Source organism: Equus asinus, chromosome 12 (assembly GCF_041296235.1).
Source record: "Equus asinus isolate D_3611 breed Donkey chromosome 12, EquAss-T2T_v2, whole genome shotgun sequence".
In the NCBI taxonomy this organism is placed as follows: Eukaryota; Metazoa; Chordata; class Mammalia; order Perissodactyla; family Equidae; genus Equus; species Equus asinus.
The window spans coordinates 75,942,014-75,967,935 of record NC_091801.1 but is presented as its reverse complement, the minus strand read 5'-3'; the positions used below and the strand labels follow the sequence as shown (position 1 = coordinate 75,967,935).

At 38.5% G+C, this 25,922-nt stretch overlaps 1 protein-coding gene across 24 annotated transcripts in view; it reads right to left on the bottom strand.

The window, feature by feature from the left end:
* Window positions 1-17,046, bottom strand: part of PHF20L1 (PHD finger protein 20 like 1) — a 70,829-nt gene extending 53,783 nt beyond the window's left edge. For 10 of the 24 annotated variants that reach the window (XM_070481617.1, XM_070481619.1, XM_070481639.1 and 7 more), the window contains exons 1-2: window positions 16,706-17,011; window positions 14,483-14,598 (exon numbers count right to left, since the gene is read on the bottom strand). In XM_070481617.1, the coding sequence (XP_070337718.1) occupies window positions 14,483-14,565 (83 nt within the window). In that variant the 5' untranslated portion in view covers window positions 14,566-14,598; window positions 16,706-17,011. Of the gene's footprint in view, window positions 1-10,196; window positions 10,341-14,482; window positions 14,603-16,705 lie in introns of all 24 variants that reach the window. The other 14 variants (XM_070481630.1, XM_070481637.1, XM_070481632.1 and 11 more) reach the window with 10 other exon arrangements.
* Window positions 17,047-25,922: the final 8,876 nt, after the last annotated feature.

Sequence of the window (25,922 nt, the reverse complement as noted above, 5' to 3'; positions counted from 1 at the left end):
TATGCTAAGAAAATACTGGATTAAAAGAAGACAAACTGCTTAGATGGAGACCAAGCATTCGCTATTACCAAACTTAAAGAACTATGTACCCCTTTTATCACGGAATATTATTCACACTTCTCGGGACAGTACAGATCTAAGGAAGATGAGGTTAGAAGCTACTCTGGCCTGTGAGCTTCAGGGAATAACTAAGTCACATCCACCTCTGTTCCCCAGCATCTAGCACAGTGACAGACCATACCAGCCACTCAGGGAATGTTCAACATGAACAAAAAGTGGTGTTAGATGAACACAATCTACACGTTTCTTCAGCGCTAAGAAGGCTGTCACCTCAACTATAACCTTAAGTTAGATCGTACTCTTAGTTTTCTTGGGGAAGTGAGTGTGGGTGAGGGAACATTTTGTTAAAGAAAAGCATAAAAACAAGAAAACCTGGGGAATTAACATAATCCCAGAGGTGCACAACACGCCGACTCCAACCATTTAGAATCGATGCTATAAAGCTTGTTTTTTGCAGTGTTGCTCTGATTTGGTTTTGCTGTTCTAGTTTTTAAAACATAAAAATTGCCAATAGCAGTAAGGGAAGCCTAGAGATAAGGTTGTCCTTTAGTTTATTTTTCAACATGCACTAGCCACTTTATTATAAAGAGATTTTCTATCAACCATAAAAATTGGTAAATTTCTAATTTCATATGTTTATTATCACATCTTTTTAATTTTGAACAAAAAATAAGGGTTTTATTCTCTAGGTTCCTTCGAATTCTAAATGTAGTCGTGCACCGCATAACAACGTTGCAGTCAATGAAGAACCACATACACGATGTTGGTCCCATAAGATTAGTAGCACAGAGCCTAGGTGTGCAGCAGGCTATTCCATCTAGGTTTGTCTAAGTACACTCTATGATGTTCCCACAACGATGAAATCACCTAACGACGAATTTCTCAGAATGTATCCCCATCATTAAACAACACACGACTGTACACAACTCTGTATTTTTGAAACATTTCTCAAAGTCATAACAGTCCACAGTAACAGAGTCAAACACATCTTTATTTTCATAACACAACTGAATTCAGCAAAGAGTCAGAATCTGAGTTCAAATAACAAATCTGGATTGCATTTTTAAGTAACTTAAGAGTTTTCCTAAAATATTTCAAATTCTCTTGGCTAAGAGGATGCCTGACGTAACCACCAGACTAAAAATTCTATTTCAGGGAACTACTTCAGGATAATTTACAGCATGTTATACTCCTTACATAAATATCTAGAGATTGATATGCAAACTTCAACGAAGGCCAAGATTTAAATAAGTAACACGAATATCCAAGGTTATTATCTGCTTTAATTTTTATAGTTTACTAATCAAATTTTGAATCTTAAATAAAAGAGCCATAAATATTACCATTATCAAGAATCTCCAAATTTCTGTTCATTCATTCAACATACATTTGGGCATCTAATAAGATTAAGGCACTTACGAGGCACTCTGGGTAGGTAAAAAGGAAACACTATTAACTTCTACCTTCAAGGAGCTTAGCTTAGAGTCAGACGAGAAGAGAGAGAAGAATCAGAATATTTACTAAGAGTCACATGTGTGTCAGGCTCTATGTTCTTTCCTCACTGAGTGTCAACTGCTCTGTATATACTTTTATCTCATTGGACCCTGGTAACCATCCAAAGTACAGATAACAGTCCCCAATTAACAGAGGAAGACTGTCCCAGAATATATGTAGAGTATTCAAAGCCAAAACTAACTGGCACAAAAGGCTATATAGGAGAAATGGGACAAGGTCTGTATCAAAGTAATTACATCATACATGGTAAACTGGGAAGAACATACAAAAATTGTACATAAGAAACTATTAGTAATTGTTTAGAGAAAATTGAGGAGTTCAATGAAAGTCCTTGGGAGACATTATCTACATTGGTCTTGGTGGGAGACTTCTAGGATTTAGACTTAATGAGCATGGTACAAAGTGTACACACAGAGCATAACTCATTTATTCAATCAATGCTCATTTACTTAAAACATCATGCTGCTCAGGGTTAGGCCATCAGCCAGACAAGGAGGATTCAGAGACAAGAAGGATGTAGTTTCCATCCTCAAGGACCTCCTGGTCAGAGACTGGAGAGGCAATCAAGGAAACAGTTCCCTTTGGCTAGATGACACAGTAAGTAGGAAGGTGAATAAAGGAGAATAGTGGGACATCAGATTGGACTGATTAGCTAGGTTCAAACTAAAGAGCTTTGAAATAGCAAATCAATCAAATGACCCTTAATTCTACAAACAACAGGGAATCCCTTAATGTTTGTACTTAATTTGATTATCAGTTATACCTCAGAAGAAATCCTAACATCAAAATCTTTGCTATACAGGGTAAACTGCACAAAATGGCAATTTATTACATAGTCCCATACAGTAAAACGACCTCCCTGTTCTGGCAGATGGCCCATAGTAACAATGCTTTGATACACATAGTAAATGAAAAATACTGTTGAACAAATGTATTCACAAATGCCTATGTTGAAATACAGCAACATTATTTTGATGCTTGATTTATGTTTTATAATAATTGAGTGTGACTGGAATGTAATATTTTTCTTGCTGAATGTGGAAGATGCAGTGATAGTGTTTTTGTTTTGTCATTTTTTTAAAGGCTGAATCATGGAAAGCTGTTAGAGTAAAGAATCGTGATTAGACTGAGTCCCAGACATTTATAAATGATTTGGGAAAAGATCTCAGAAGTGGGAAATGTATTTTGGAGTTAAAACAATCAGGGATAAGAAGAAAAAAAACACTACAGTTGGCATCTCTCAAGGGTTCAAAAGAAAAAAATGGAGAGAAGGCAACCTCAATGCCAAAATTCTACATAGAGCTTTCTTACCCCATATCATCTGTTACTGCAAAAAAACATGAAATTTCCACTATCAGCTTCCCTAGTCTAACCCCACTTCAAAATGCAAGCACTGCATAAACGATATTTCCTTGTACAGAAAACAGGGACTGCCTCCACTGCTCTGGCCTACCTTGCTCTCATATCTTTCATACTTGAATCCTAGAAAACAGTTTACTCTCAGCAAACTCAACAAGAAAAAACAATCCACCCTAAAATTGGCTGTTAGCATTCAGAAAGACTGAGAAGAGTTTACAACGATTCTTCTTGAATTTAACAGAATTTTCATACATGCAATTCTACTCTTGTAATCCTTCATTTGACTTCTTGGGACCCTTCCTGAATCAGTGTGGCCAAAGTCCTCTAATGGTCAAGTTAAACTGTGGCTATAAGTACAAAGTAGAGCAAGGTCATCACAAGAATAAAAATTGTTTCACCTTCTCTGAACTCTTGTAACAGTTTATTGCCTCATCTTACCAGCATTTTAACACTGTCACTGGTGCCTCACACTTGTACAAGATTGTTCAGAGAGTAGCAAGACCTATGGATTCTAGATTAACCCTGTAATCCAGTCAGAACCAGACACTGACCAAAGAGGTCACCTATACACTGAATATACTGTGTCTGCTCCCTGACGATATCAACTCTTGAGGGTTCTCAAAACACAAAGAGAACATGAGAAACCTAAAGTGGGAATTACTGTTACAGATGAATTCCTGTGCTGGCTTACACTGTGAACTGTTTTACATGGGCAGGTCCTGACTCACTCACTCGATCAGGAGACCACGATTCCCTGAGGCTGTATGCAAAATGCTGTGTGTCTGGTGTAGACATAAACGAGTATGTCTCTTGAGGTGGAGTTCTCAACTTTAATCAGATTTTCAAAGGGGTCCATGATCAAAAAAAAGAAACTTCTGGAAGGCAAGATCATCTATTAACACTCAAACCATAGGTGTTCCATTATCCTTGGAAGAAATAAAGAAATGATGGGCATGCAGCTATGCCAGAAGTATAATCTGACAAACTGAAAAAAAATTCCGTTATAGTCAATGCAGTAGCAGTAAAACACTTAAATCTTATTTGAATTTAGGGAACTCATTCTATTTGTCATCTAGTTTGATATACCCAGACTTTTATCTGTACTGATAAAGTCAACGATGAGGAAATGACAAGGAAATTCCTTGATACACTTAAGGCCTAGCATCTCTTGCACTTAAGGCAAAGGAGAGAGTTGCTACTACTCATTGATAGGTTACAATCCAGTAAGCAAGGCCAGATAACATTATCAAATGTCCTAAAGACCATCAGAACTCACTAGCGGATTTAACTAATCATTTGAATCAGTATCATATTAATCAAAAAGACAAAGTATCTGTAAAAATTGCCCAATAAATTATTCAAATTGTGTATTTTAAATAATAGTTCTTTTCTTGTTTATACTAAAATTTCTAATTTATATAAATTTCAAAATTAACAGTTCCTCATTCATTTCATTTAACTCAACAACATTCAACTGCTAATTCACTATGTATCAGACACCGAGGTAGGAATCAAACTACAAACACGACATTATTCCAATCAAAAACTCAAATTCAAAAGGAAGGGGAGAGAAAAAGAGAATCAAACAAGTTAAAATTACAATATAATGTAATAGCTAGTATAATAAAACATATTACAGAAAGAGTATCTAAATTAGATGTTCTCTTGGAGAAAGCAGTTCTTTAATTTTTTAAGAAATACATTTGAAATACGACTTAAACATAATCTAAATGTTAGCAGAATTTTAGGAAGTCAGGATTAACAATTCAAAACAGTTTTGTGGACAAGAACTTCCTAAGTAAGAAACTCTAACACAGTGTCATAAAAAATGACTAAAACACCTTAGAAGAACTACAGATAGAGAGGTAAAAACTTCCTTACACATGATTGTCAGGGAGAGGATTATGCGCCAAATAATAAAAATTAATGTAATCCAAAGCAAACAGAATATTCTTGTAACCTAATAACAGTTTAAAATTCTTAGCTTTCTGGAAGCACTTTAAATTTACATTTATGCTTTATGATTTTCAAGTGTTTTCTCTCCCATTTACTCATTGATTCTAACTACAAAAACAATGTCACCTAACGCTATTATAGTATTTTTAGATGAAGTGCTTTCAGATACTGCATGTTAATGTTTCACACTTCAAGAACAACACTGAAAACAAAAGTCTTTTGATTAATTCAATCTGATATTCCAAAAGTATAAATACAAAAGAATCTAGAATTTCAACATTCAAATGATAGCTTGTATGTCAAAATCACATTCTTCAACACTGAATTCTAAGGGTCTCGCCACATTATCCCTCAGGTCCTCTTTTTAGATCCATTCATCCCCAGAACACACGCCCAGTACAAGCTCTCAGACTGCCCTGCTTCCTACCTGTCCACAAGCTTTGCAGCAAAGAACAGGTAAGATCAGAGTTAACTATGTGTTTTCCTTTAGAATCTTGTGGCAGTCCCCTTTCAAATTAAGGTTTCATTTCAGATCAGTGACTTAAATTCCTGTTCCTCTACTTCCTTAGCACCTGAATCTCCTGCCATCCCTACATTCATTCATACCCTCAGGTCTAAGCAAACCAAAGTGCCTACACCACAGCCTCTATACTCACTACCATGTCCTACTGTAACAATCAATCAGACTATCCAGAATTCCTTTTCCATTCTACCAAAACACATCAACAGTATTTCACTGAGTTTCTGCACTTCCCGTGAGCTGTTCAGAATAACATAACCAAATTCTTTGTTACTTTGTCACAAAACTCTGAACTCTAGCAGGCTGCAGTCCACCCAGTTTTTATTTCTTAAAATTTAGCACTTAAAAAATCATTTTTCTACAACACATAGCCATATATGTCTACATGCCTATCGATTAAAGCTTTAAGAATTTACACCGACTCCTCTCCCACCAGATTCTACTTTCTTAGAATAACTAATGCTCACGCTATCATTATTATTAAAGCTAACACTTATTAAGTGCCTACCACTCGGCAGAACCCATGCTAAGCTCTTCACATGCACTGTCTTGCTTAATCCTCAAAGGACTCTTTGAGTTAGTTACTACCATTGTCCCCAGGTATTAAAGGGAGGTCACGGAGTCGCTGAAAGGTTAAGGAACTTGCTCAAGTAAAAACAGGTAATAAGTGGTGGATTCCTGAACTGAGATTTGTCTGTCCTTAAAGACAGTGCTTTTGATAATTATACATTCTGCACCTCGCAACTGATGATTTTCAGCTCTTGTCCCACTTAACTGCAGTGTTTCAAATATAGGGGGCTCTTTACCCAAGAGGTACTGAAAACAGATAAAAACAGTATGAAACTCAAATTACGTATCTCTTTATTTTTTCTTGCAAATTTAACGTTAATCTTCTGCTTTTGATATAAACAGTACCTAAAGTTGGTTTTTGTTAGCCCAAAGAGTATGGAAAACAGCTTTTATTATATTGTACACAATAAATAGCCCCCCATGCATAAAAAGACTAAGCAAAGCAAAAAGGCTCTTTTATTATTAAAATTTCTCAAAACAAAAGGCACACTGCATCTCAACTATGCCTAAGTATGAAACATCAGCAGATTATTAAAATGAAAAAGTCTGAGAAAGGAAAGTAGTTTAAATTTTATGATGTTTGAAAATTGTCATAAGATAAAAATTTAAAATTAAGATAGGACATTTAGGATATGATTTGTCATAGAACTCTTGAAAAATACTAGGTGACTTTAAAAATGAAATGAAATTTGCTAATCTAGTTTGAAAAATATCATTCTATGCTTAGTTTTCAACCAGTAAATCATAATTCTATTTTTTTTTTTTTGCAATGGTAACCAGATTTCATGATATCCTCAAAACTTTTGGGTTCATTCTTTATCAACCCACCAAAATTCAATAAACTTTGCTGGGCACCTCTTATGAGTTAACAGGGGCTACGCCATGTATATTTATCATTTCATATAAGTAGCTTATACTTCAGTACCTTAGCTAACCATGATGTACTAGAAACATATTCATTTTTAATGGAAGAGGGTTGATTTTTGGCAATGAGAAAACAGACACACTGAATATTATATAAATATGAACATTCTTTCTTCAATTTTACTGTAACAAGTCTCTCAAAGTTGAGTTAACTATAATTACTGAAATAACATAACACTTGCATATCAATTTCTAATTTAATGAAAATAAAACTTTCATGTGCTAATGATCTGTGGGAGGTGGTCTCAGGGATGGTCAATAGTCCTTCAAAAATAAAGTCACTTAAAAATACTAAAACACTGGGATCCTTATAAAGAATAGCAAAACTAAGCTGCCTTTTCAATATCATGTTAATTTCTTTTAAAACTTTAATCTCTTTGAAACTTAAAACTAGTATTTTCACCCTCAGTTAAAAAATAAATCATTTAAAAACAAAATTAAAAACCCTTAAGTATCTGCAGATATCAGTTCTGTCTACTCAGCAAAACTAGAATTGCAAAACATTCTTTTTAGTAGAGTTGACTACCACTGCAGATAAATTATTTCCCAACTAGTGGCTTTAATCAACTTCTCACCACAAAATAGAGCACTATCTAAGTGATGTGACAAGTGTAAAACCTCACAATGCATAATAATATTCAGCAGGAATGATGTAACGAATAGGGAGTGGGATGTGTCTGATATGCGGTGGTTGAGCTTCAACCAAATGCCAGATGAGCACAAAAAACTGTCTTCTTTCTTGGTCCAACCCTTGCCGTTACATGAACACACACAAAGCACAACACAATAAGCCTGAGGTTCTTATGAAGGAGGTTGGAAAATCATTAGCTTGAAGGTTTGATTCTAAAGTAAGCTTGGGAGGAAGACTCTAGGACGAGAGGACTGAAGCTAACTTGCCGCACAGAAGCTCTCTCATTCCACAGAACAAGAGTGGCAGGCATGCTGGACTCTGAGGGCCCGTCTACCCACCAGACATGTGCACATCACTAGAGCCACTCAGGAATGCAGATGGCCTAGGAACACTGAGCCCATTTACTCCCTGAAGCTGAGGCTCAAAGCTTCAGGGTGTCGATTAATAAGGCAATGGGTTGCAGTAAAGGGATCACTAGACTTGGAGCCAAAAGAACCTGGCTATGAGATGACGCTTGGCTAGATGAACGGGAATGAACAGTCTGAACATCTCCGTTCCTCAGATCTGTCACTTCTACACTGGTAGAGATCATCCCTGTCAACCCTGACAGGGTTCTTGTAAAAGTCAAGTGACATAATGAATATTTTCTATAAATCCTAAATCACTACAGAAATCATATCTCATAAAAGCCAATCCATGATCAACTATAACCACAGATAGTGTTGTTTGATTTAGCAACAAGAGCCTAAACCTCAACGACCACACAGCCAGGTGGGGCTGGAGACGACAGCAAGAGGAGGAGCAAGAAAACTAGAGCACGTCAAAGTACATGCAGGTCAATAGGTTCTATTCTATTCTACTGAAAAAGAGCAAAAAAGATTTTTGGATCATGTATCACTTTGCAATGTACTAATGTTTTATTTATTTTATTTCCTCCAACTAACATAAACAATTAAAACAGACTACAAATTCAAAAAATAATCCCGGATATTTCCACTGCCATCCACCTCAAAAACGTTATCTTCGGGTTAATAATTCTGTATAGTCTAGACCAGCGGTTCTCATGTGGTCCCCAGACCAGCAAGACCAGCAGCATCAACAAACAGCAAAACGCAAATTATTGGGCCCCACCTCAGACCTGCTGAATCTGAAGCTGTGAGTGTTGGTCTCAGCAAACAGACCCTTCAGGGGAAGGGAATCAATGAACTTTGTAAAAGAATCACTTTGTTAGTGAATTGTTACCACATGGAAAGTCAGTGAGTTAAAGCATCCTACTGGACAAATATACTCTTTTAAGCCAACAGCTATGATTCTAAGTAATTTCAAAATTAAACAGTTAATTAAAAAGCATTTAAATGAGTGGGAGAGCAGACTGGAGAAAAGATGATAAGCTGCCCAATACTAGTAAACTCCAAATACTTCAAACCTCTATATTTTTGCTCCAAATTCTATATAATTTTTCACTTTTTTCAACTCATTTTCTCTTCTTCTGGTGACCAGAAATTTTTAGCAAGCTGCATATGACTTCTACGCCTTGTCTATCTTACTCCTGCCTGAAGTGCATATTATTTACCTATCTAAAAATGATATTAAAAAAATCTGTCATCACTGAATAGGTGAAAAATAGATAAAAGAGTTTGAGTTTCTAATTCAAGGAACCTGAAAGACCATCCAGTATGCCACACCCTCACTTTCAGGACATTAAAGCAGAGAAGTAACCCTCGGAAGTCACACAGTTCACAGCAAACAGCACCTAGAACCCACATTTTCTGACTTTCAGTTAAATTTAGTTTTTCCAATACTCCTTTTCTCTTGCCTTGCAAGAAAACAAAGATAAGCAAAAAATGTAAGCATATAAGACAAAGCTCTATAAAAAATAAATCAACAAACGGAAAGAACATTAGGGCAAGAACAAGAACAAAGCAGGTATGCTTTCAAGTCAATGCGTCTACTCCGCCCTACTTCTAATCTGCTTTCAGCACCTATGGTGGGGGAGGGAGGGAGGGAAGAACTTTCTCTCCGCAAGTTTATGGGGTTTTCTTCCGTGAAAATTTTAAAAACTAAACAACTAAAACGTTTGTGCACTGGTGCAGACTTGCTGGAGGATTAAAGTGAGGGTTCACTTAGATCTTAAGATTCAAAATATGTGACTTTCTGAATGTAAATCTCAGAATTTTTAAAAAATCTTAAGAGATTTCAATTTAGAGTTCTTGGCAGGAAGAATCCTTAATCTTAGATTTTCAAAGGTAGTTAGCAACTCAAAATAAGAAATCAATATTTTTCAAGTACATACAGATTTAGGAAACACAATATACAAAAGACAAAATTGTATTCCTACTAGCATAAGAAACTGTATATTAAAAGAATTCACCTAATGTTTCTACAAATTTCAAACTCACCTAATATAATTTAAATACGATTTCAGTTTTAAAATTTGCTCTCCATACTACTTTTCAGGAGTACTCGTCTATTCCAAATACGGATCACACAACGTATCTCTACACAATGTTTTCCTTTAATTAGCTAAATCCTATTAGAAAAAAGCAACCCTTTTTATTCAGAAAATATGTACTTTTATTTAAATTGTACTTGCTACAATCTAAATTTCCTCAATTTTCCCACTCTATGAAAATTCTGTTCAAGAACATTTTAAAAACTCACATTTGCAAATGTTCCATACAGTTCAAAAACTCCAAATGTGTGGAAACGGCCTTTTGCCAATTCAAATTTACACTGTTCTATCAAACTCTGATACTTGGAGGCATCTCCACATTTTTTTATCTTTCATTTTCCTTTCCTTTAGATCTAGAAGAGATTAAATAGAAATATTCTCAAAAAGGTCAGAAGAGCATAACTCATCTGAATGTTTTACATTGACACTATAATTTCAAATTTATTTTAAGAATAACACCAGAGCATATCACTTGATTTGTTTTGTTTTCATAACTAAGTCACTTGCTGTAGAGTAACTATTTCAATCAAAAGAAGTTAAATCAGTAGTCAAAACTAGTTTGATTTCATCACTTCTTACTGAACAATATTCAGAATGACCAGATACTTTAATATTTGCAAAGGTGCTTTGTAAACTATAAAACTCTGCAGAAACATAAAGATTTTATTACCACCTCAAAAAAATGGTTTATAGCTTATTGCAATTACAGGATTTCCTTTTACATTCCAGGCCATTCTCATGTCAAAACTAAAGCTACATTTAAAAACTTATATACTTAAGTTTTCCGATCCCCAAAGATTTTTTTTTCAGTTCTCTCTTCCCTTGCATTTACCTCAGTGGTTTATAATCATGTATTATTTTGTAGAATTTGAAGCAAGTTTAAATACATTATTTTATTGAATCCTTAAAGTAATCCTGTGAGTAAAATCCAGTAACACTGCTTCCATTTTAGCGATAAGCCAACCAAGTTCAAGGACTTACTCATAGTTGCAGAATCAGAAAATGACAGTCTGAATTTGAACCTGCCTCTTTTGTCTTTAGAATCCACTTACAGTGTCTCCAATATAACTTCAACTCTGAACTTTCTCTCTCCCCAAATACATTCCTGTATCCCGTTTTCATTCTCATGATGTTACTGCATTCAAGAGATTATAAAACTGGTATGTCAAGGTTTGGATGTACAGAGGATGCAATGGAAAATATGATGGAGATGATATAGAAAATGATTGTGTGAGCTATGAACACTGGCATACTAAAAGTCTTTGAACAATTTTTAAATTAACAGATCATTGAGAAAGAAACTAAACAAAACGTGTTAAGTAAAACTACAAAATTTTTAAAAATTAAAGCAATACACACTACTAAGAGTTCGGTTTATAAGTCTAGAAGAGATCCAAAGATCAAAAACGACACAGCTGAACTGAAGACAGCTGGCCTCTCCACAGCTTCTCGGGCCTGCATCCACCAGCATCAGTAAAGAGTTAAACCGACAATGAGTTTTCCGATGTAGATGGAAAGCTACTTGGAAAACAAAAAGTAATAAATCACTACTTAAAAATGCAGAGTGTATTCTATTTTTAAGGATGAAATATCTTCCTGAACTTTAAAGAATACGTGGTATGGTTTGCTCAAGCAGCAATAATGTAGTTTTCCTAAGAAAAACAGATTGAGTCTTCCTATTAAATCAAATCTACCCAAACCTAAAAGTGGGAGCTTAGCTTCAGTTTATTTCTGCCCTCTAAATTCAGAACTTATCCTTCTATTTCCACACTTGATCTTAACCAAAGGGTCAAGAAGCAATATCCTTTTATTTCTGGGGCATATACTAAAAATTATTTTCCTTTTTTATACAGGAAAATCCTTTTACATACAGGATAAATTGCCAACTGGGGTGTTCCACTATCACAAATTTCCCTTTGCACTTCTCTTTAAAAAGTAATGTATCAACCTGTGGCAAGTTATTTCCTTTGTAATAGGTATACTGCCTATTGTAAATGTTCTGAGTGCAGAGACAGCAAGCAGTATTTGCATTCCTGCTCGTCCCTCCCTATCCAATGCCTATGACAGTTAAAAAGACATTTCTATCCAACAGGGACTCAATACTTTCCCAAATGAATGGAATAAATGTGGCAGACTAAGCATTCAGTATGCATGCAACAGAAGAAAATAAGCAAGCAAGCAGGGAGCTCACTAGTACTAAATCTAGACTTCATCAATGAGTACATAGCACGTCGTCGCCCTACCTAAGCACAAGCACTTAGGAGTTTCTTGCTAAGAAGCATCAGACAATGAAAGAATTTAAGCTACAACTTTCATTTGTTCTCTGAAACTCCAAATACTCTAAAAGCACACTCAGGCTTGATTTTGAAAGTAGTTCTTTTTTTACCATCTTTTTAACTACTGAATCATCAATTTAACAGTTGTTGAATCAGGAAACATTTCACCAGTAAAAGTGAATCTCCTACTGACACCAAAGCTGATTATGTTAATATCCCTAAAAACCACTGAGAGAACTAATAAACCATGTGCTTCTCCAAACTGGAAGCTAGTTCAATTGCAATTTTGTCAGTTTAGAAGCCTATGCAAATACAATAATATGAAGTAACTAGTGATTCAAAAAGCCAGTAACTTTTAAAAAACGAAAAAAAATAACAAGATTAATATTAACATCAAAGAAGAAGTACCATTTCTCATATTCTTCAATTACAAGAGATTCAATAGTGTGCCTTCAGAGTGAAAAGCTTCTTTTGGTCAAATCAGAACTAAAGATAGCAATTCCTGACCAAAGCGGCATCTTTTGTAGTACAGTCTAATGCAATGACCCTCAGCCAGGAGCATGTGCGCTTCCCCATGAACATCCGGCAACATCTGGAGATAATTTTTAGCTTCATGACTATGAGAGATGCTACTACTCGGCCCCAGGTGCTCCCAAGCCCCTCCTGAGAACTACTGTTACACTCTCCACCTGATGAGAGTAACAATTAAATCCCCTAAAAACAACTACCCACTGAAATGCAGCTTGAAGCCATGAGAGGAAATAACTGTGCCTTCCTGCTTTACACTGTAGTTTCAAACTGTCTCAAGCAGAGCCCAAGACAGAGCCCATTAAGCTGGAGGTGAGGGACATACACAGAGTTCTAATGCCAGACACTAAGAGACAAAAACCCCAGCCTGATCTGAAGTCAAATATCATGACTAGACAAGATTTCTCTGCCTGCCATTGCCAACTCAGGAAGCTGACTTAAAGCAAATCAACCAAAAGCAAATCTACAAAATGTCCACTATGTTTCTAAGGGAGCTATAATGAGAAAAAATGTCAAAAGGTCTGGAGTTGCTGAACCCCTAGACCCTGTATCAAAATGAAAAGGCCTCAAGAGGAGCTGAGGCAGCCCCACCCCCAGGAGAGGAACCGCTCAAATGCCCCTCTCAGGGTAGGGGCTGAGAATGGCAACAAGAGACACCATCCCAGAGGGCAGAACTAGAGGCCAGCTAATAGGAAAAGGAATGCATTCCCTGGGAGAAAGAGGGAATCCTCGTTATTCCTACGTGGTCCCGTGTCCCTTGTGTGCCGCTTTCCCCTCTCTCCTTTCCAGGTGGTTTTACCCCTTTATGTAAGGGGTATGTTGGGGTGTCTAAATTCACCACCTATCACAGCCGGCCAGAATGGGAGAAGAAATAAGAGAAGGTCTGGAATGACTGCCCATTTAGTACGGGAGACAGTAATAACCTATCTTTAGGCCACGGCCCTCTAGGGAAGGAGGAGGTAAACTTGGTTTTTGGTTTTAGGTAGGCTAGTGAATAATGACTACTAACCATCAACATATTCTGTAGTTTGAAAGCCAAGAAAATAGACTTATATCAAGTTTTATCCAAAACTGCGCTGGTTGTTTGGATTAATCCCCTCCCTCCCACCACCAGTCAAGCTCCTGTTAAGTACACACAGGTACTGATACTCTCTCTGTATCTTATTTTCAGTTCTCGAACACCTAAAATGAAAATGAAAATATTTAGGTGTTTAAGAACTGAAAATAACTATATAGAATATGAGATATAGAGACAAAAATGCTAAACTTACACAGGGCAAGCCTGGTGGCGTAGTGGTTAACTTCGAACGCTCTGCTTCAGCGGCTGGCATGTCACGGGTTCGGATTCCAGGCACAGACCTACACAGTGCTCTCAAGCCATGTTGTGGTGGTGTCCCACATACAAAACAGAGGACGACTGGCACAGATGTTAGGCCAGTAACAATCTTCCTCAAGCAAAAAGAGGAAGACTGGCAACAGATGTTAGCTAAGGGCCAATCTTCCTCGATTAAAAAAAAAAAAACGCTAAACCTGCAAAGTCTATTGAACAGCAGGAAAACTAAAAACAATGTATACATGTATTCAAAATGCGACTACATTAATGTTTCTGCCATTGTCAGGAGAACAGCAACTAACCATCATAGGTAAGGCTACAGATGTGCTTTAACTTAAGAGTTCCATATTTTCCATACCATTTTTGTAAATAGTCCAGTGCCTCCAAACGAGCACCAATCTCAAAAGTGATTCCAGGACGATTTGGGGGCTTTTTGCTCATCTTGAGATCCTATTCTTCAATATTTTCTTTTCACTACCTCAAGAGAAAAAAAAAAAGTTAGATTCCGATGCATAAAATGCACAGGGAATTAAACAGAATTTTAAAAACATTACATGAGAGTTAAAATAACTGCCAAATTTTAAAGAAATTTGAATGATGATTACGAGTATCTCTAGGTAAAGCACTGTGCAACTTGCAGGCAATCTTGAAAATGAATTAAGAAAAAGGACATAGAAAAGATAACTACTTAAAAAGAATGAATAGATGGGCATTGAAACTTGCTAATGGCTAAAATGCTTTAAATCTTAATTTGAAAATACCCAAGAAAATTCTCCATAACGGCTGAAAATATTTCTCAGTCTTTGAAAAATCAAGACAGTTGAGTGTTCGGGAATATGATTATTGAAATTCTTAAGAGAACAAATTAATGACATTTTTCAACAAATATTTACTGAGTGCCTCTAACACAAAACACTAGATAAGACACTAAAGAAACACACAAAGATGGAAGATGAAGTAGACACACTCCTCTGCCAGGGAAGATTTTAAGAATTCCTCTTGTGATTAGGATTTTCATTACCTATGATCTCACACCCTACTGGCAAATGAGTCAGTAATTTTAACATACAAAGTTGCAGAGGAAATTTCTTTCTTACACTTCACATTCAATAAGCAATAATAATATGGATATATTTAACTCTGAGAATTTATTTCTACTATATTTCAACATAAGACAGTGCCCACATTGACAATAAAAGTGGTTGTAACATTCAAACAAAAAACTACAAAGGAGTATCTATTCCTCTCTAGATCACTGACAGGTGGACTATTCACTATCCTTGTGGCCTCACTGGACACCCAGCACACCTGACGCAGCCTCTTTGCACTAACTAGTACTTGAGAATCTGAATGCATTCTGAAATAGCATAATCAAAATATAACAGGTAATCAGGAGTGCAAACCTGCTGTTACTGGAAGAGAGGTGGGATCCTGAAAACCTTTTTGTTATTTAGAATTACTAATAGGACCATACTTCCTCCCAGTTTAAAAAAGAAAACACACAACTGTGTCATTTTTTTTAATGGCTTGGTCACAGTTCAAAAAGGACAAAATGTAACAGCAAACAGAAAAGCCAGCTGTCCTTTCCTCTTTGAAAGAATCCCATAGGTGAGGAGAAAAAAGTAACACCAATACCGGCCAGGAAAATATGTAAAATCAAACTCAAATATCCATGGTTGGGGGCGAATATCCTCCAGCCACGGCAACAGCAAGGATTAGTGCATTAAAAACTTAACAGGAAGCTTGGCCAGAGGGTATTCAGTGTAAAAAGAGCAAACCTATGAATATTTTTAACAGAGGTGTGCAACATACACGGCAGTTACTTAAACGTTTGTGTAGAAATCGAATCAACCTTTTCTTTTGTTCTTCACAGCAAGAAGAACTTCGTAAGGGGGCAGTTCACTAACATTTCCTAGGATCAAACTTAGAACCCATAAGAAGTAACAGTAAAGATCTATAATCCCCCAGTGACACTTCGAGAAGAGTAACCACAAAAAGCTAGATTCCCTTTTTCTTGGGTGGAGAGGGGAGGATGACGAGGGATTCGAATTAATGAAAAAAAGTAAGACAAAATAAGACAGTCAACTGGGGAGGGGAAAACTTGGAGCAAAAAGAGAAAGGGGGGCAGAGAGAACGGAGAGGAGTAAAAACAGGAAAGAAAGCGAAAAAGAATGGCAAATATATATATAAGGATGGTGAAAGGTGTGGGAGATGAAAGCCGGGACGGAAGAGAAAATTAGCCAAGGAGACACACCACCGGGAAAGTGAAGCAACGGGCAGGGAATGGCCACGGGGCGACGCAGGGCTGGCGGGGGATGGCAAGAGACAGACAGGAAAGGCTCAGACAGGGCTGGCAGGGAGCCGGAGAAGCCTCCAGGTTTGACAGGCGTCCGGCCCTCGGCAGGGGGGAAGGAAGGGAGGGAGAGAGGGAGCGGCGGCGCCCAGACAATAGGGGCGGCGAGTTGTGGGGAGGGACGCGGGAGGGGAGCGGGCCGGAGAGAGACATCAGCGCGGGGGCGTCCCGGGCGGCCAGGCGGGGGCCAGGCGGCCTCCAGGCCCTGCCGCCGCCGCCGCCTCTTACCGACTCGGCCTCCTCTCCGCACAGCAGCCGGGCCGTCCGGGGCCGAGCCGGGGCACGAGCAGGGCGGCCAGCCCGGGCCTCCGCCTCCGCCTCCGCCCAGGCAGCGGCCGGGGAGGGAGCAGGAGCGGAGCGAGCTCGGGCCGCAGCTCCGCGTCGGGCCCGAGGTCGCGCGGGAGGGAGCAAGTCTGAGCTCTCAAGCCCGCTCGGTGTCCGCTGCCATCGCCTCCTCCGCTGCCGCCGCCACCGCCGCCACCGGCCAGCCCTGACGCGACGCCGGGCCCCGGTGACGTCAGCAGCCCGCGACGCGCCGGAAGCGGGCCTGGGCGCGTCACGTGACTCGCGAGGGTTGGGCCCGGAGCGCGCAGCCGATTGGGGGGCCGCCCTGGGAGGCGGGGCTTTGCGGCAGTTGGCAGGCGCCTAGAGGGCGCGGCCGTGGTTAGCGAAGGAAGGAACGCGAGCTCTGGGAGCCCATTGGCGGTTGGGAGGTGTTTGACCTTTTAGAGATGAGGACCAAGCCGGTTGAATGTTATTGTTGATTTTATGGGAACCAAGTTCCCAAAACTCCTCAACCCCAGCACACTGGGCAAACTTTTGTAAATGCACTTCGCGCTTTCTTAGGTATCCGCCCCATTCCGTGTTAAGAATAGAGCAAAGGGTTACTGTCGTAAAGTCAATAAACCTCTATTGAGTGGATACTCTGTGGCAGGCACTGTGCTGTAAGTACATCACATGACCACCCCAATCGCACAATTGTACAGCTCTCCATAGACTAGGAGATGCTTACAATACAAAAGGCGGATATTACTAAGACATTGTGTGTGTGTGACTGAGGAACCTATGGCTAAATTGATGTGACTTCCCCAAGACTACACAGCTAATGATAGCAGAACTACTTTTATTCTATACCTACCATGTCCCCAAATCTGTTCTAGGCACAGGAGAAAATGTCTCCACCATAGGGGGAAAACCAACAGGAGAACACAGCAATATTGAGATGAAACATCTTTTTTGTCTCTCTTTGCAGTAAACCACTCTGGCTCTCAAGCTTTCTAAATGCAACATTGCATACAAATAACACTTATATTTATCGTGCTTTACATAGAGTTAAAATAGCAAAGTATCTCTCTTTAAGCTTCAATTATAGTGAGATTCAGTAATTTAAAAAACCATGTTCAGATCCTTTTTTTCAGCGGACATTCATTTAGCACTTACTATGTTACTAATAGCAAGTTAGACTAAGCATGGCAATATATAGAAAAGATATAAATAAGACAATCTCTAGTGGACATTTTTTCTTTTTTAAAGATTGGCACCTGAACTAACAACTGTTGCCAATCTTCCTTTTACTTTTTCTGCTTTTTCTCCCCAAATCCTCCTAGTACATAGTTGTATGTTTTAGTTGTAGGTCCTTCTACTTGTGGCATGTGGGACGCCACCTCAACGTGGCCTGACAAGCAGTGCCATGTCTGCACCCAGGATCGGAACAAGCGAAATCCTGGGCGCCAAAGGGAAGCACGGAAACTTAACCACTCGGCCACGGGGCCGGCCCCTCCAGTGGACATTTTTCTTCTTGTTTTTTGGTTGCCCAGCATCTGAACGCCCTTTTGACGTTTGGGAAATTTCCCATCATGGCTGTCATTAGTGCAGTATACCACGTATTTTCAGAATCGTCTGGACACGTGGTAGGATTATACTTTTGACCTTCCTTAGAATTATGTGTGGCCATTTGATTTGCTTTGGCTAATAAAATGAAATTGGACCTGAGCTTTATTATTGTCAGCTGGTGATTTAAAAAGCCAGTTGACCAAGCTTTCTGTCTCTGGCACAGCGAACAGCAATTTTTGAGATGGTGGCTGCTGTAGCAACCCAGGTTCTAGACAGATTATGATAAACCCAGAACCCACTGCTAATCTACAACAGATAAGTAGTACAAAAAAAAATTTATATTTGTTGTTTTAAGCTCTTGAGATGGGGGCGTTGTTTGTTACACAGCATAACCTAATGCAAACTGACAGATACACCCATTATATGAGTCTTGGAGGCAGAGTCAACTTTGCACAAATAAGATGAAAATATCAGAAACTCATGTTCTCAGTCTCCCTTTCAGCTAAAGTGCTGTTCTCAGCTTTGCTAATTAGACACTTTCCCTGAGGACTGTGTATCAGAAGCTGCTAGTAATGCTCAAAATAAGAAAAATTTTCTCTGGCAGCAGTAGCAGAACCAGAGATCAAATTTCTGACTTTCAGCCTAGAGCTAACTAACCAAACCCTGGCAGAACCCCTGCTGACCCACAAACCGGTAAGCAAGAAAAAAATAAATATCTATCGTCATACATCACTGAAATTTTGAGATTGTAATTTAAATAAAGTATATGCATAAAGAATAACACAGGTTCTATCCACTCTCCACTGTTTTTTGAGAATTCACCAATCTACCCTGGAAAGATGATTCATTCGTTTTGATTGGGACTTAACGAGAGACCCCTCCAATAATGCCATGTGAAAGAAAAACAATGGAAATAAGGTCTTATGTCAATTATTCCTGGCTTGAGTGGATTGTATAGGTGAGCATTCTCGATAAAGTTAATACCATCCCCCAGAGGACACTTTGGGAATAGGGGTGTCTGTGTATTTTTAGTTGTCACGTGACTGGGGCAGGGCACTGGTGCAATTTAGTAGGGAGGGTCAAGGACTGCTAGACATCCTGAAATCACAGTGCAGTCCCATACCTTTGAGAATTGCCCCAGGTCATGCATGACTTTTGAATGTTCCTCCAGACATTTATGCAGGTGAAAAACTTGTTTATAATTATCTGAGCCTAGAACTCAGTTTTACACATAAGCACACAGTATTTGGGGAAGGTTGTAATATACGTTCAGTTTTCCAGGAATGAAACCACTATGCAATACGAGGGAAGACTCTCCTTTTTTATGAACATTCTCAAGTGTTTATCCCATTTTTGAAAACCATGTCACCAATGGCAAAGCTACTTCTAGCACCTGAGGCACTGATGGAACACACCTGTACCACTCTGCCTTTGTAGCTGGTACATTCAGGGTAAATCCAAATTTAGATGTCAGCACTTGACTACTTCATTATGTCTCTTTGTGAGTCACGGCTGAACACTTGTGTATTGAAATATGTTATTTTATTATGAATTATTTCCATAAAGTTTCTTCCTCTATTATCATTGTCTCATTATATGGATTTTTTAAAAAAATATATGTATGTAGCTTGATTATATTATCTATGAATTTAATTTCAGAAAAGTGCACAGGGTGTTACATAATATTAAAACTAAAGAGAGGGTGTTACGTCTCATAAAGCTGATAGAAAACTCAAACAGGCTATCATTGCCTCTTTTGACCATGTAGAGTCAAAGGTCAGGATCAGGGCAGCGATAAAAGATATAGAAAAGTCTAGAGATGCCTCGCCAGCTATGCAGGCAAGCTATGCATCACTACACCCCCCCCCCACACTCCCCCACCCAGCACACCCCTCATCCAGATGGTTAATGTTAGCCATCAGTCACTCCATCTCCAAATATAGAAGGAAAGAACTTACAGCTGTGTTTGAGCGGAACCAACCAAGCAGTGGGCAAATTATCTTGAAACAACAGTCCTTAGGCAGAAATCACTAAACTAAATTCCTCCAACATTAAAAATATGAATATAGAACCACAATATCTCCTGGAATATTTAACAACTATATATTACCTATCTTGAGGGAAGAGATAGTCACTACTAAACATGAGACATTCCTCGATTACATATAAAACACAAGAAAACTATTTTTTGTGTTTTTTATTTAATATTTATAACTGGCATCAGTGAAGAAATTCAAAGCAATTAAAGTTTTGGGTTTTTTTTTTTAAGAAATAGACTACTTTAGCAGAAACTTAAATTGTTTCAATAAACACCTTTGGCATATCTCTGTATTCCAGGTGCTTAAAAAGCTTTGAAAATGGCACTGACATCACTTGCCTCACCTGCCAAAGAACTTACTTGTCTCATCTCTCTGTCACCATATCCCTTTATCAACTGACCAGAAGTGATCATTGTTCCAGAATTACTTTCCAGTAGGTGGACTTCTAGGCCATGTGTGAACCTGACAGAGAGACATCATCTCTCCCATATGTCCACACAGCATTCTGCTCGCATTTGTAATATATTTCCCTTTGTGATTTATGGGTTTATATACTGCTTTCTTAGAATGAGTCAATCCAAAGGTTGATGGGACATTCTAGACAACTTTATTTTAGTTATTTATTTTTATTGGAAGTTCCAATGCTAATCAGAAGCTACCTGTGTTTCTGAGATTAAGAATTTTAGACTTGGCAGTAATGATTTTAAGATATCAATCTGGTAGCAAAGGTCACAAAAGAGAGAAAGAATATGTTTGGCTCAGCAAAAGTTTGGAAATGCATCAAGAGTCCTGATTGACAAAGAACTCCTTTTTGTGCAGACTCCCCTGAAGCAATGGAGTGATCATAAAATTTATCATCCAAGCCTAGATACTTTTGAGAGTGGAAGGAGGTACTATTAATAATTATACCAGAAAAATAAGTGAATTCTTGAGCAGTCCCAGACAAACTGAGACAAAGGTATCTTGATCATGATACCTAGAGCAGGAAGAAATAAAGAGAAATACGGTAAAGATTTCCTAAATGGAAAAGCATTGACTATAGAATCAACTCTTTTTTTTAATTTTAATTATTTTGTTGAGGTCACATTGTGTAAATTTTAGGTATAAATCATTACATTTCAGTTTCTGTAGATAGTGCATCTTCTTCACCACCAAAAGTCTAGTTTCCATCCATCATCGTGCACTTGATTCTTCAGAAGCTTTTCCCCTTTGTGATCCTGGGACAAAGCGTGGGTTCTTCACTTTCACCTCCTCTGTTGATACTTGACGCTGCCTCTGGTTTTGTTGTTTACTGTTATCACTTCCATTGACTATGTCGGTATTTCTCAAGCTTTGCTCCACCAATCTTCTGCATGAGACCCATCTGGGCTGTTTGTTAAAATGCAAGTTCCTGGACCCTAACCTGTATCTTGGGTTGGGAGACTGGAAATCTGCATTTTAAAAGTCATCCTAAATGATCTTATGTACATGAAAGTTTCAGACCTGCAGAGCGTTAAGATTCTTTTGGTTGCATGTGATGGAAAACTCAATGCAAACGGGCTTAAGCATAAAGGGAATTTATTAATTTGTGAAATTAAGAAGGGACAAGGGATCAGTCTGCTTTCTGGGGCAGTTTGATTCAGGGATCAAATTATAGCATGTTTCCCTCTGCTTCCTATGAGTTGGCTTTTTCAGGATCCACATCCAAACCTCCAATAGCTTCAGACTTGTCCTTACAACATCCTGATGAACATAAAAACAAGTGCCAGAAGTCATTCTGTCATTGGCCTAAATTCCCATGGTGGCCATGGGAATGACATACTGATTTGGCATGGACCTGGGTCCAATCCCCAATTAGGCAGGTGGGAGTGGAGACTGCCCAAATCTCATGGACTGAGAGACGGAAATGAGTGAGTCCTTTGAAGAAAATTGGGGTGCTATTACTTGAAAGAAAGAGATTGGAAGCTGGACAACAAAAGCAACTAATATTCATTGCAACTGGCTTATGCTGATTCTAACTCCTAATTACAATTTACAGCCATTCAACAAAGCCGAGAATCCTTTTCCTGGTTTGCAAAGCTGGAAAACCAAGCCAAATGAGAGGCAAATCTAGTGAAAGATTGACCTAACTGTCACATTCCTAATTCCTTAGGTGTTTGCTTTTAGAGGCAGTCATTACAAGATAGAAACGCTACGCTGGGGGTTGTTAAAACTCGGGAAGGAAAGGGTAGGCAACAGATCATGGCAAGTATGCAAATTAACAGTCACCAAATAATGAACACTTTTAACCTATTGGTGATAATTATTTTCGTTGAGAATGGAGCTAACAACAATTTAGTGGCATCCTCAAATATGGCAGACAGCATTCATGCATGCATTTTTTCATCATTAATTTACCTGTTTAAGCAGTCAACAAACATTCATTCAGGCTCCACCTAATGCTGGAAACCGTGTGATACAGACTGAGGGAACAGAAAGAAAAATAAAACTAGATATGCAATTCTAAGGTGACTTGCCATTATAGGGAGATGGATACAGAAACAACCAAGTATAATATGAAGCTAGATACTAATCAGTTTGAAATACAGATACTATAGGAGTGTGCTCATTCTGACTCAGCAAATCAAGGAAGCCTGCATAGAGGAAGTGGCATTTGAAAGATGCCTTGAAGGATGGTTGAGCTTCAAATAAGAGTTCTATGCAGACTCCAAAATTATTATTGCCTTATAGTTGTTTATAGTTTTGATTCAAGCTCTAAGAAATAAGAAATATCCTTCTACTTCCATTTCTTTCCCGTAAGTATTTATTGAACACCTGCCATGTGCCAAGTACAGTGCTATGTCTGAGGAGCATCATGATGAATAAGCTTAATTCCTGATCTCAAGACACTTAACAGTGCAATCAAGTAGGCCAACACTACAAACAGATAATTTTGATCCGGTATAAGTGCCAGCATGCACGATGTGCAGGGTCAGAACATGCACTCTAACTGGTGACTTGCAATTTGTCTAAGCGTCTGTCCTCTTGGTCAGGACCAGAAAAAAATACCAACAGCTCCAGGGGAGTTGACTGACAGATGAAAGAGTTCACCATAGTGGGGAGGGGAGGCGGTTGGGCAGGGGTAGAGAGCTTATCAGCACAAGCATTGCCACAGTCCACGGTTTTGCCTTAGTAAAAAACATTGAGGCAAAACAACCCTGTGGTCAGGTATTGGATTACTTCCTCTTTTGTATTTTTGCAAGACATTAAACAGAGCCAGTTTCACCAGGATTAGTGTAAACACCCTTTGATTTTCTTTCCTTTTCTTTTTTTTTAAGAACTAAAAGTATCATGAAGATCATAGGAAACTGTAAATTTGGAGGAAACCAATCCATTAACTTGCTTCTTGCTATTGTTTTTTAACAGCAACTTAAAATAAGAAAGCACATTAGAGCCAGAGATTTGGAATAAGACCAGGTATTGTACGTTAGACTCAACACTATTACCAGACGGTCTGGGGACTAGACGTTTCTCTCATTCTCTTTTCCTCAAATGTAAATGGGAATTTCAAATCTGCTTCACAATGTTGTAATGAAGATTGAGTTAGATAGAACAAGGCTTACATGTTTTGCAAATTATATTTGATATACAAATACCAGGTGTTTCCTAATTTTCCTTTCTCACCTTTCACAGGGACCCATGTATCTAGTCATTGTTATCCCTTCGGGTAGTTCCAGTTTCATTCCCCATGATTCCAAGAAAACACACATTTTCTGAGGACTTACTTTGTGTCAAGCCCTGTATTTGCTGCTGGAGATTTCAAAGATGAATAAGACACTATTCTTGCCACCAAGAATGCAAGCTCTTATTGAGATTTTATTATAGAGTTTTCACTGGCTAATTAATCTCTCTCAATCCTCCTCCTCTGTGCACCCCCCCCCCAGCCATTTCTCAGTCTATCTTCTCCACATCTCTGCCTTTCTCTATTTAAAAAAAATTATTCCCACTGAAATTCACAGATGAATGAACCCTGAACAGACAATAAGGACGTATCTAGAGCATTTTTGAGAGACAGGAATTCTAGTTGCAAGAAATACCATATGATCCTAAAATGACACATTGGCTACAAAGGAAGTTTGAGAACATCAATTATAAGCAAACTAAACGTAAAGGCAAATAATGAAAGTACTGCAATGAATCTGACTGTGTAGAAATTATAGATTCTAAAGATCAGAAGAAATCATTAGAGATTTCCTTCTTCTGTCACTATCTGTACACGAGATCCTCCAGTGTCATTACAAGGGAACTGAAGTGAGCCAGTTGAAATAAATCCAAATCTATCCTGGCTTGCCCTTTTTCTGATTTCTTTGTCTTTTCTTAGTATATCACTCACAACTGAATTATTATCACATTCTCCAAATATTTATATATAAATCTCCATCCCTACCCCCACATTACCTACAGGCAAAATAACCCCCCAGTGGCATTCTGATCTTACGATCTGATCACAACTCATATTGCCAACATAATCAAGTTCTCATAAAACCAAACAGTTTGAAAATTCTTCCAAGCCAGTGTCCATGAATTATTCATAAGACACATGACAAATACCTAAGAAATGGGTAATCTGACAAATTCAAGCTGCCAACAATTAGAAAGATAGGTATGTCTCAAAAGAATTATAGGTATGGATATTGGTGCAGGGACCTGACTGGAATCAAATCGATAAAACGTTGTTGACTGTGTTTCTCATCGAATGTACAGCCAAAGAGGTGCCAGCTTGGTATCAAAGAGATTATGACAATTCAAGGCTTCAAAGAACCTCTCCACTTGCCAACTTCTACCAACAGAAAGTAGGCTGAGAACGTTGCTTAGCCCCCAAGGAAGGCACATCCTCTAATCTTCAGAGGTGGCCAAGGAGAGCAATGGAAAAGGAAGGACTTTTACTTTCCAGAGGGTGGAGGCAAGAGCCACAAACAATTGCCTGAGTTGCCACACCTGGGGAGCAAAATCGAGGCCTTGTCAGGGGCATTCCCCATCCATAGGGGCCATGGCTCTTGTAATGTCTCATTATTTAGTTTTGGGATTTCCATGCAACAGCCATTCCTGCGTGTGTGTCCCGTTATGCCCCTTTCTAAATGGGCGAGTTTTGGTAGAAGTTATTCTGTCCCCAATTCCGGTGTTGAATGTTGGGCATAGGGGGCAAGATGGCTGAGAAGTCCCATATTGAGAGGAACCACATCAATGTAAAGATCATTATGAGATCCTGGACTTCAAGTCTATTACAATGATTGAATGTCTTCTTTGGAGAGGAAATAAATACAGCATTTTTGAAAGTAAGACAGGGAGGTAAATATTTGTGACCAAGATGGAAGACTCTAGTAAGTTACGTAGCCATTTCACGTTATTCCCTTGCTTCTCAATGTACGTCTCCTATAGATCCCCACCCATTGTCCCAAGACCTTTCCCATGGAGAGGTATACTTCCCTATCCTACTGATGTTGAGCTTGGCCATGCAATCTGCTTTGACCAATGAAATATTAGGAAAAATTTCAGACGCCAGTTCTGAAAAAAAGTTTTAAAAGCCATTATGTATTTCTGCCAGCTCTCTTGTT